Source organism: Strix uralensis, chromosome 4 (genome assembly GCF_047716275.1).
Source record: "Strix uralensis isolate ZFMK-TIS-50842 chromosome 4, bStrUra1, whole genome shotgun sequence".
NCBI lineage: Eukaryota > Metazoa > Chordata > Aves > Strigiformes > Strigidae > Strix > Strix uralensis.
In genome coordinates, this window is record NC_133975.1 from 105927998 (window position 1) to 105940147 (window position 12150).

The following is a 12150-nucleotide window of genomic DNA, read 5'->3' on the forward strand; positions in this document are numbered from 1 at the left end:
CAGTGAATATGTGTTAACTAATTTCAAAATTTATCTGAACATATTATGTTTTGTAGTAGTAGTATCTTGGTATCCCATAAGCTCATATTTTAATGGTATTTGTGTATTTTCCATCAAGATACAATGTGTCATTTACTTTGCTGATGAGCATTTTGTTTAAAATGCATAAAGGAAAAAAATGCATGTTGGAAAATAGTTCATATGCCATTTAGATGGACTACTAGTTTCCCATAATTTGGGGACATAAACCATTTTCCCAAATTATTCATTAGGAGCTAGGTTATTTTTATTTCTCACTACTTCTCTAACTGAGATCCCAGTTCAGCAAGGTCTTCATGCATAAAAGTCCACAGAATGTAATCAGGTACTCACTGTTTAATGTGAAGGCTCTGATACAGTCAAGTAATTGTTCACCAGCTGACCCATGGTAAGTGACTAAGCACTCACTTTTGATTTTTGTCTGACTTGAATAAAAATGTTACCTTAAATTTAATAACAGAATTAAGCTATTTGTGGGAGGCTGTGGTTATGTACAAGATCTAATATTAAACTACAGAGACCATGTAAGACTGATTGTATGGGATCAGATCAGACCAAAGACCCTGATCCCACTCAGCCAATAGTCTAAGCTTCAGGAAGAGTACAAGAACAGGGCAAGCACGTTGCAGTACCTCCATCTACATACTGTCCTTTTTTTCAGCAATCTCGTCAGTGGAGTCTTGTGTGTTTATGCCAGTGCTGATTCTTAAGATTATAAGCATTGCAGGTTTTGACAAGCACTCTAGAGGAACAAATATATTTTCATAAAATACTATATTTTGTGTGTACTAATTAGATGAGACAATCAAGTGTAATTCAGAAGTCAGGAAAGAACTTTGTGCAGAATTTGGCCTCATCTTAGTCCTAGTACATTTGTTTCATTAGACTTTGACCCTCATATCAGTGTTAACGGAGACAAATCAATTCCTTTTTTTTCCTATCAGATAAATGGCATGATGTGTTGACTCTTTTTTTTTTCCCTAGCATATTGCCATAAGTTCAGGAGGGGTTGGTTTGGATTCTTTCAGTGAATGATGATGGAAAACACTGTATGCTATATAGTACTATTAACAGCAGATATAGATGTAAAAGCCACCAAGACTGCATTTGTAGTAAGGAGGCGTTAAGGTTTTCTGTTACATTCAGCTTTAGCTGTTGTTTCCTCAGCCAAGGAGTGTCATGGTACCCTTTCTCTGGGTCAAATCTGCGCTGAAATACAAAAATGAGTAATGTACTTGACATTACTATCTAGTTCAGTGAGATGAGACTGAGGGACCCTGGTGTAGCAAAACATTTATGTCTCTTCGAAACCACATGAACAGTCATATTGACCTGAGTAACAGAGAGTTAGATATGCTTCTGCATGAGGCCTCTGGGGATAGGTGTTGTCTTCATATAAACAAACTGCATGGGGACCAAGTGGTTGGGGGCAAGGGGTTGCTCTGCTCGATGTTAATGCTTTGCTGCATTCCATCTTTGTCCCTACTGATGTTATTTCTCCAGTGGCTGGCAGATTTTACTTTACTCTTGTGTAATGTCTGTACCTTTTACTTCCAGAACACCTCACTGAATAATCATGTTAAGTAATGATCAAAAAATAACTTATCAATCTGTGTAGACATGGCAGGTACCATAACAATGTGTTAACGTGTTATAGGTTCAAGTTGAAGAAGCAAATGATGAAAAGCTGGCAGCATGTTAAAGATGATTTGTTTATACAAGTGCTAAAGTTATGTTTGATATGTTAATGCAACCTCATTTTCTAGTAAAGGCCAAACACTATTAAGTGGTTATCTGCATTGATTTTTCTATCTTCTGAAATACCCAATTCATTGTAAACCATCTTTACTCCTTTTGTGTATCTGAAACTAGGACCATCTTTTAACAGTCTCTTTCTGGGCGAGCCTCAAGGACTTTACTCAGTGATATTCTCCTGGTCCACTTCTTGACCTTTCCATCAGTGTCCGCTTTAGCAGGTTCTCCTTTTTGCAGTTTGTCTGGATTTTCCCTGCGGTGTTCTCGACCCTCCCACCTGTATAGTCACTGAAAGGGGTCAGCACCCGCTGTGGGTTGAACTGGTGCCTCTCATAAACATCCTCATTCTGCTGAATTGTGTTAGCAGATGCTCATTTAAAAAGGCTCACCAGTAGCCTAATGGTTTAAATTAGAAGATGGAAGGGAAGAACAGGTGTACTTGCTGTCTATCCTTTCTTTCCTGTCTGAGTCTCTTCTTATCCTTTTAGTATGTTACCTGCTTTGCTTTTCATTTTGTCTTAACTGCTTGTGATATATCCAGTGTTGGGTACAGGGGAATTTGTTTGGAAAGCATGAGTGCATTTAGAAGAGTACAGTCAGATTGCACTGTGGAAGTATGGTTAAAAAGCAGATTGAGTGCCTGTTGCTGGGAATGGATGATGTTGTAGTGAAAACTGTACAGTTGGGCACTGATGGTTGCTCAAGGAACACTTGGAGTTGGCTTAAAGAGGTTCACTGTCTGACAAATACGTTATCACCTGAATGAGGCTAGCTAAGGTGGGAGACTTGAAGGGAAATATATTCAGAGAGAGCAAACATGAGCATTTGAATGAAGAGAGGAAACCCTTTTCTGGTTGGGTTTTTGGTTTCTTTTTTTTATCTTCAGTATTGCCTCTCTAGCTACAGAACTCTGAATGCACACAGTAGACCACGCAATGAAGCTAATTCTTGGTGTATTGTTTGTGTGAAACCTTTATAAAATGACATGTTACCTAATATCCTTTACTTAGCAAAGTCTTTAGCATTCTGATCAAGGCATATTCTCTTTGACATCCATCTACACTACTCTTGTATTCCTTGATGTACTCAAAAGTATCTGAGGTAAAGAAGCAGTTTTCTCAATTAACAGCCCATCTTTCATAAAGTGTTCAATTCATGGGAACCTCCATTTAAGTGCACAATTACACCTCAGATCAGATATTTAGTCAACCTGTGTTGCACAAAATATTTTGTCTCTGACTTTAAGAGGATTCTGTTTGAAGGTTTCACAAGTATGAATTTTCACAAGTTTGGGATAACAGGGTTTAGACATTCTTATTTATAATATTTTAAATGAAACACTTCCTTTAGCTTTCAGCTTTCTTAAAAGGATACATCCAACATTTCCTTTTTGCCAGTACTGAATTGGACGATGTCTTTTCTTCACTGTGCTCCAAAAAGTATTTTTATATGTTTTTAGAAGGAAATCCAGTTTCTTACTTGCAGCTGTTGGCATTTTAGAGCCCTGGAGTGAACCAATAAAAACACATGTTCTTTTAAAGAACATCTATTTTTACTGGACCTTGCTAACAACCAATGACACAGAATTCAAAAAATGTTGGCTCAAATGAATAGAAGGGCTGCATTGTTTTAAATTCTATTTTTAAAACTTTTTACAGCAAGACTACACAGAAATTTCATATGCTCTTGTTCTTGTGAAAAGAGTGCTTGCTTTTAGAATGCTATTTTAATGTTTTAAAAGTAGTTCAGCTATCAAAGTGTTGTAGAGTATAAAAATTTTATTAAGACGTACACAATGTTGCCATTTAAGAGTATTATATAATACTTTCGCAAACAGGATAATTAAAGATTTTACTTCCTAGACAGCAAGGAATAAATACATTTTGATCGATAGTTCAGAACATCTTCTGTTAATACATTGTTTCCAACATATTAAGACACTTATGTGCAAAGGTCAAATTAGATCACCATTTCTTTCAACGATACCCTCAAAATGGATTCAAGCAGTATGCTGATTGAATAAGCCTAGATTTTTTCAGATATCAACATTCTTAGTGGAAATTAATTTAAAGATTAATTACAAAATGCTACCAAGATTGATGTAAATGTAATCATGTCAAGGTTGACTTGATAGGGAGGTCCATTCATTTTATGTTACTTGTGTTGTATATTTAACACACATGCTCTATATGCTCATGACAGCAGAGTCCCACTGCTGCTGTTTATTTCACTGTCCTGTCTTCACAGGATTGAAGTGGCAAGCCGAGTAAGATTGCACCCATGCCCTTAGTTGTGCAACCTGCCCTGTACATCAAGACCTTTTTCTGTATGGTCCCATAGCTAGGTTTTGCTCTTAGCATATTTTTGCTTCTCTTTTGGAATCAAGGGAATAGCATGAATATAGAATCATGTTTTAAAGGTAGATTGAGATTTTGGCCTTTTTAATAATATTTACTGTAAGAAACCTGTGCTGTTTTCAAATTGGGAATTAAAAAACACTGGTTTGAAGAAGAGTGTTGGCAAAGCAGAAAAGTGAGAAGCCTGCTGATCTTACATGATACAACGTGTAAAGTGTCATAGTAATGCCTGAAATAGTAGATTGGTTTTATTTTTTTAAATGGTGTTTAGATCATGTATGTTAGAGAAAAAAAGATGCTAGAGAAAAAAAACTGCATAATTGGTGTTAGTTTTTCAATAGTTTTATTAGCACGTTCATGCCAGCAGACACATAATTTTCATGCTAGACATAGGAAAAGAATTGCAGCCATGATTCTGTGATCTGTGATTTTTGTGTGTGTGTGAGATAAACACAGACATTAAATGTCTCAAGTCTGTAAAAATATTTGCAATCAAATGTACATTTTTTCTGTATTTCCCTATTTTATGGGAAGGGGTCTTTTTCTCTTTTTCTTGCAATAAAAATAAAACTGTGCATTAAGGAAATTTACAACAGATACTGAGACAATGCACTAGGCCAGAGAGATTTGCTGCCTTTAAAATAAATAATCCTATTAGAAATGAGCCCAGATTTCTAACAGCAGTAATGAAGTACAACAGATATATGAATTGAACCCACAATTATTTAAAACTTACTCAAATATAGAATTGAATCATTCTGTTTTACATAGTATTCTGGATACCTGATGTGCAGTACATTGTTAAGGACTTATTTTGTGTTTAAGAAGTGTACGTACTGGTATGTCTTTAAAATTTATGTCTCAAGATCCTTTACTACTCCTTATTTTACATAGACCTCAGTTAGAATTTTTGCAGCCCTACAGCTCTCTGTTTCGCAGTTTTTCTTTTTTTAGAGTTGTCATGAGCCATGCCTCATTGTCCCACGTACTGAATTGCTCCGGAATAGGTTGTATACACTTGATGGGAAGCTCAGTTCTATGTCTTCTACAGTCACTGAGATAGTACAAGAGACTGACGTTTCCAGATCTTTCATTTGAGACAGCAATGCTTACATGGGCATTATATCATGATTCTCATTCCTTTCTTACTAGTGTTTTCAGAAAGTGTTTATTAAAATACTTTTTATCAATTAATTGTCTTTTGTTCTAACAGTCTATCAGCTTTGGGTTTTGGTGCTGATCTCAAACTACTTGCTTGTAATATACTGTTTTAAAATATTGTGTGTTTCCCTAGTTCTAACAGGTGTTCCCCTGTCTTCCTGGTACTTCATCTGTTTTGCTTTTTTTTGTATAACAGGGTTTTTTTCATAGGACAATGAACTGGGCAAGACCTCTTATGGTTACCATAAAAACAGTGAAATGTAATTTAGCTCCCAATTTGCAGATCTTTAATCTTTAAAGTAGATGTTTGGCTGACAGCAGTAAGTATGCATGTGTATGCACACAGTAGCAAATGTTAAATTTTTAATTCTTTGTCATTAAATTAAATATTTAAACAAAACAATCTTAAAACTTCTTTTCTTTCAAGATGTGGTGTGTGTTTGGGAATTAGAGTAATCTCTTAGCGTGAAAAATAAAAGTATAAAAATTACATGTCTATTTTCTTATAAAAGGCTGGGTCCTGGATTTGGGAGGAGGGTTTTTCATTTGCTTGCTTTTCTAAAAGCATTGCTTCCTTTATATCCACTTACTTAATACATAAAAGACAAAATCAAGCCTTATATTGGCATAACTAGGAGCAGAAATTCAACCCAACATTTTTAAGACTTTTTAAAACATTCTGCAAAATGTCTTTATCTGATACTAAACTTAGCTTTTTTTGGCATGCAGTTGGACCAGGAAGAATCTGAATAATGATGCACATTTAAAAAACATAGCTCTAGTACTGGTCTGGGATTGTAACTTGCTTTTGTCTGATGCTTTCACTACTGCAGAAATGGTGATGGGGTTATTTACGTTAATTCATTTGGCTTGTTGAAAAAAATGTGCCCACACTCCTCTACTTAATGGGATTCTTTCCTCGTTGCAGTGCAAACGGCTGGAGCAGGAGCTTCATCATCTGAAAGAGCAGAACCAGACTTCAGCAAACAACACGAGACATCTGACTGCTGAAAACAATCAAGAACGTGCTCTGAAGGTAAATCTCCATTTCTTCTTGCAGGCAAATTAAGGTTGTAAGCCCCTGGTGCCAGCTTTCTGGGCTGCATATATCAGTTGTGTACATTTCGGCAGAAGTGAGCTATGGTGTTTGCCAACAACCCCTTCTTTAAACACAGATACAGCACCCTTCTGTTATGGTTTTATTTTATTTTGTGTATGAAAACAACAAGAAAAAAATAACATATCCTCCAAATTATTGGGCTGGTAATTAATGCTAAATTCTTGGGGCCTGTCCTTGCTATATTACATTTTATAATGTGAAGAAAAACTGCAACTATTTGCCTCATGGTACCTTTGCAAAAAAATTTTAAAGCATGGCTGTTTGATCTGCTCCCAGCAGTGTGTGCTATATTAATAACATTGTTGACCTATACTACTAGTGACCACATAGTTGATACTACTATTTGCAAAAGGGGAGCTAGTTGGAATTGGGAGGAGGAATAATAAGTCTTGTCAATAAGAATAAAAATGAGCAGAGAGGCAGGAGAGGGTCAGAGAAAGGACAGTGTGAAGTGACAGGTTATTGCTGCTTTGAGAAAGGGAAATTGTAACGTCAGTGGAATTGATAGCTACATAACCAGCAATCTCACCGCTAGCCCTAATAAGAGACTATGCCAGGTAAGATGTGCAAGCATCTTGTGCACCTATTCAACCACTATATTCTTAAAAATATCTTTTATGGGTAGTGGAGAGGCAATATAAATACAGAAGTTACTCTGTTGATACTGAGTTGTTGTTTTAAAACTGTGTTTGATTTAGGCAGTAAGATCCAAACGTATCTAATTTATAGGCAGATTTTCCTCTGCTTTCCTTTTTCTTTTTTTTTTTTTTTTTTAATATTCAGGAAACATTATTCATGCAACAACTTGACCAATGCGAAGTATAGGAATAAAGGTAAATCCTTGTATAGTTTGACATTTCTCAGCAAAAAAAGTATAATGAATAAATGGAGAGAGGCTTTGTGCTCTATGTTCCATGGGTTTATAATTGTTATCAGAATCTGTGATGAATATTACAAAATCAGGTGTGCAATCCTGAGAGCAACCCATTCTCAGATGACTAGAAATAGAGATCGTAAACATTCAGGGCTGTTTCTGACCACAATAATAGTATTGTTTTGAACCTGGTATCACTAAAATTTAGTGCTTGCTGAGCATGCTACTTATTGAACACAGTATTGTTTTTCATTAATTGCATGATGACTTGTTTTTTCTGTGTCATTGAAAATATTATGCATAGTCTTTCTGTTAGAAAATAGAAATGTTTTATTGAAACTACACTTTTTACATTTAATATTGCCTGACATAATGCTTACAGAATAATTATATTTTCAGAGCAAGAAGTGACTTAATAGTTCAGGATTTCATTCTAAGCCTGATATTGCTCTCCCAGCACCTAATCTTTAAAGAATTTAATTTCTGGCTGTCATAGGCATTTTTTGATTTTTCAAAGTTAGAGGTTAATTGGTCATAATCTTTTAGAGATGAGAGCGTGGGGAGGAAAAAATGAATGCTTTTCAATTTTTGGTAAAGTTGAACTTTTTTTAATATTGTGCCTCTGTAGAGTTTGTCTGAGTTCATTTTACTGTTACCTACAGTGAGGACAGGCCCATCGAAGTACTCCTTAAAAGGTCGATGGGTCAAGTTGACTTCTTGACCTCGAAAACTTTAAAATGCCCCTATGAAATATTGGCAATGGTTGTTAGCTTTGATACACAGCATATGAACACTCATCCTGATCTAAGCACTCATGTAAATGAAAAGCATATCACCCCTTTTTAGTGCAGCTCCAGCCTAAAAAATACAGACTGGCTGGTAGGGATGAAAGTCGTGTCAGCGACCGACTCCTTTAGAAATGGATTTGACCAGTGCTCCGGGCCTGGCTGCAGCTGGCCAGGGCGCTCCTGCTGCCGTCAGCGGCAGAGCTCCCTGCCAGAGAAATATCCAGCCGGAGCCCCTTGACAGATAACACACTGAGGTCTTGGCACACACCTCCCCTGTGAAACCCTCTTGTTCCTAGCTGCCACCTCCTGCCTCTTGTATGTGCTCAGTAGCTATTGTAAGTGCTACATGCGGAGTGCATGTACAGACCCAAGAATCCCCTCCTGTCTCCTCTTTACTGCCGATCACCCTCTGATCATCTGACCTTTTTCAGAAAAACAGGACAGGCCATTTGTGGTGCAGGGTTAAATATCAACACAACTATTTTTATTTTCACCATGATGCAGGGAACTAGATTTACTTTAACCACTTCTCTGTGTAAACTGGGAACTGCGCTATGTACTATTGATTCAGTCCTGCAGAGGAGTCCAGGTATTCCTTCTGTGTCTATCCAGGACAGTTTCTGTTAAGAAAGTTGATTTTTTTTAAAAATCTTTAATTTTCCCTACTCAAACTTAATTAACATTGTCTGATTCAATTTGGCGAAAAATGTACTCTGGTGATAGGTAGCAGATGAGGAATTTGATCTGCTTTAGACTTTCTTCAGGGAGTAACGGGAGTGTAAACATCAGATGTGATGCAAGGATACTTGCAATCTTAACTGGATAAAAATACGGTAATCGGGACCAGCTAGACTAAAGATGGCATGAAAGTTTGTGATAAAAGATGAGATCATTACCTCTATGGGGTCCTGAAATACACTTAACAACAAAACCCAACAGGTATTGTTTCTTACTTTTTAAAATAATCTCACAGCAGTGAGTTGCTGAGAAGGAAAAAAGTGTTAAGACCAATCCACGGGAAACCTATTTCATTCCGCTGATGGTATGGCCTAATAGGTAAAATAAGCTGCAAGCTTTTAGCTTTATTTTTAGTTATATTGCCTCACAGGGCTACTGCCACCCTTCTTTGAGGCAGTAGCAGCCCATAGACTCCTGAGTGAGGCAAAGCAGCAGAGACAGATTGTAACTGGGGGAGAGAAGTGGTGGCAGTAATTTGGACAGATCCAGGACCTGGAAATCGCAGAGACGATGTAAGCACTATTGCACACTTTGTTTTTACGCTTTTAGATCCTGTGTCATACCCGAGGATCATGTGACAAATAAAACATATGACACATAAGGCATGCTGTATAGACCTATACTGTATCATTTCATCTTACGGTGCAATATAACATCTGCACGTCTTTAGTAAGATAGCACTTCTTAACTAATCTGACATACATGTTAGTAGTACGTGATTTAAAATTTCCGTATTCAATGTACTTATTGCATAGAACATTCCTTATAGTGATGTGGGCCATTCAGTCCCACAATGCCAAACTGATATTCCTAATGTTTATAATATTCTTATTGGTCATAGGGAATTGTATTAATTGAACAAATAGGCCAATTTCAAATCTTCCCTCCAGGCAATGCCCACAACTGTACAGAGGTCATTCAGAGAAGCATGTGGGCCCCTATTTCCATAGTTAAAGTATAATAATCCTCCTCTTTGTGAAACCATTTTTAAGAATCTCTTATAATATTTCAGATTGAATTATAGCTAAATCTTTTAGGGATAATTGCTTCCTAAGGGCCTATACATTTGCGCTCTTAGTACATTTTCATAAAATAAGGTCTGCAGAGTGCTTTGCAGTTCTAATGTGTCAGGGTCTATACGTAAGATTATTCATTTGTGCTTGGCCTTCATAATTAACATTTGGTCTCTACTGATTCTGATAAATGTATTCCCACAATACACTGAAATAGCTGATTCAATTAAACATATGAAAGTTGAAGAATTGTTATTTTTTCATTAGTATTTAAATATTGTTGTGGATCATTTTATTGTTGTTAGCTTTGTGGTGTGTAGTTTTAAAATGCAGAGTTTTAAGTAATACATTTTCCTAAAGAAAAATAAAGATTTTGCCAGTGTGAATGTCCTCTTTACTCAGTTGAAGAACAGGAAATAATTCTTGTGAAACAAATAACTTAATGTGAAAATTAATGGGAAGTATTTAACTGGATTTGAATGAAACATAGGGAGAGGTGACTTTTTTTTCCCAGGCCTGATTTATTTTGTAATTTTTAATTAGCTGGTACATTCTTCTTAAAGCAGCTATTAATCTGCTTTAAAGACCAGAGAGACATACTAATTTTAATTCTAAGCCAAACTCTCAAAATGGAGAGGATGACTGTTTCATGATGGTATACAAATCAGGTGCCCTTTAGTGACCAAATGAGTTTATTCCATCCAAGTATGATGTCATTAGAACTTGTAAAAATTATTAATCTCCTTCAGAGCTGTTAAGATGTTATTCTTTGGTTATGATTGGCTTTTGTGATGTTTTTCTGACTAATCAATCTTTTTAGTTGTGGTTTTCTCTAGGATTCGTCCGACAGGCTTCCATCATTTTATTAAGAATATCATAAATTTAGTCAGAGGCAAGGAAGTGACCTGAAGGAGCTGTCAGAAATTTGTATACAGTAGTGTCATAAAGCAATTGTAGCTGATGTCATCTGCTTTCTGATAACACATAAGAACTGTGTCAAGGGCAGGAAATCCACCATGCATAGCAGTTTGGTAGCTGTTCCAGCAATGATGCCTGTGAAAAAGCCACACTAGAAGACTTAAATTAAGCACTCCCTTATGCCTGTCATAAATTGTATTAAGCTCTGTTTTGATTCCCAGAATTTACCAGATTCTTAGAGTAGAAACCTTTTCTACATTTCTACTTGACAATGCCAACCACAAAAACAAATCCAGATGACTAGTCAATGTATCATCTATGAAGAGCACGATCCCAGGAGAATCTGATGTCACAAGAGCTTAAAAAAAAATTAAGAAAAGCTTTAACATGAACTTTAAAATGTTTGCTACTGTTGAAAAGCATGGAATATTCATGCTATTTAGGCATATAATATTGACTATGGAATAAAGTTCTCCTTTCAGAAGATGGTAACTGTGACCCTTATCTGCAAATCTAAGTAATTCTAAGTGTTTTTATGCTTAGTGCTTCAGAGTTGAAGTTTCAGAGCTTCATTTTAATGAGTTTAGAGCTGGTTTATGGCTGTAAAGCCTCTGATTTGTTTCTGACAGAGCCACACGCTTTTGAAATATTCTGTAATCCAGAGAAACTTGCCTGAATCAGTGGTGGCAAATTGAGAGATTCCAATCTCATCTCTTCTATTCAAGTTCCAGTTCAACATACAATTTTTACATTTTATTTTAGTTATTAATTGATTCTAGAAAACCATTAGAGAAAAACCTTTCAATACTTCCATAATCATTGTATATGAGGCAACAGAGATGAGGTTGATTTATCAGAAACCTGGAATGTAAGTTCTGAACGAGGTAAGGCCCAGCCACATCCAGAACACCACTCTGCCAACTTCAGCCGTTTCAACTGTTGCACTGTTGTTAACTGCAGTGCTGTGTGAGTGATAGAAACCTGCTGATGATTACCAATATTTTATAGCTAACAGATGAATAGCTATGTTATCCACTGGTGAAGTGTGTGTTACTCCTTTCTCTAGTTTCTAGCTACAAAGTAACTAGACATTATTCTGCAAAGAGTTTAAAACTTGCTATTGATCTACTTGTTGGTATGGTGTTATTGTTTGGTAAAAGATGCTTTGAAATATTGTGCTTACTTCAGAGTGATTGGGTTTTTTTCAGTGAAGCAACTCAGCAATATTCATATGTTGGACAATCCATCCATTTCTCTCATATTTTGCTATGAATTCCTCTGGACACTATGCACTGTTCCCTCTCTGTCTAGCAGAGTATCAACCTGTGAAAGCTCAGCTTGAGAGCTCACTCTGTGGAGTTAACCCTAAAGCAATCATAGTTTTTGT

The 12150-nt window shown here is 36.3% G+C and overlaps 1 protein-coding gene across 9 annotated transcripts in view; it reads left to right on the forward strand.

The window, feature by feature from the left end:
- Nucleotides 1-12150, forward strand: part of MIPOL1 (mirror-image polydactyly 1) — a 199808-nt gene that overhangs the window by 90718 nt on the left and 96940 nt on the right. For all 9 annotated transcript variants that reach the window (XM_074868320.1, XM_074868324.1, XM_074868327.1 and 6 more), the window contains one exon: nt 6241-6348. In XM_074868320.1, the coding sequence (XP_074724421.1) occupies nt 6241-6348 (108 nt within the window). The remainder of the gene's footprint in view (nt 1-6240; nt 6349-12150) is intronic.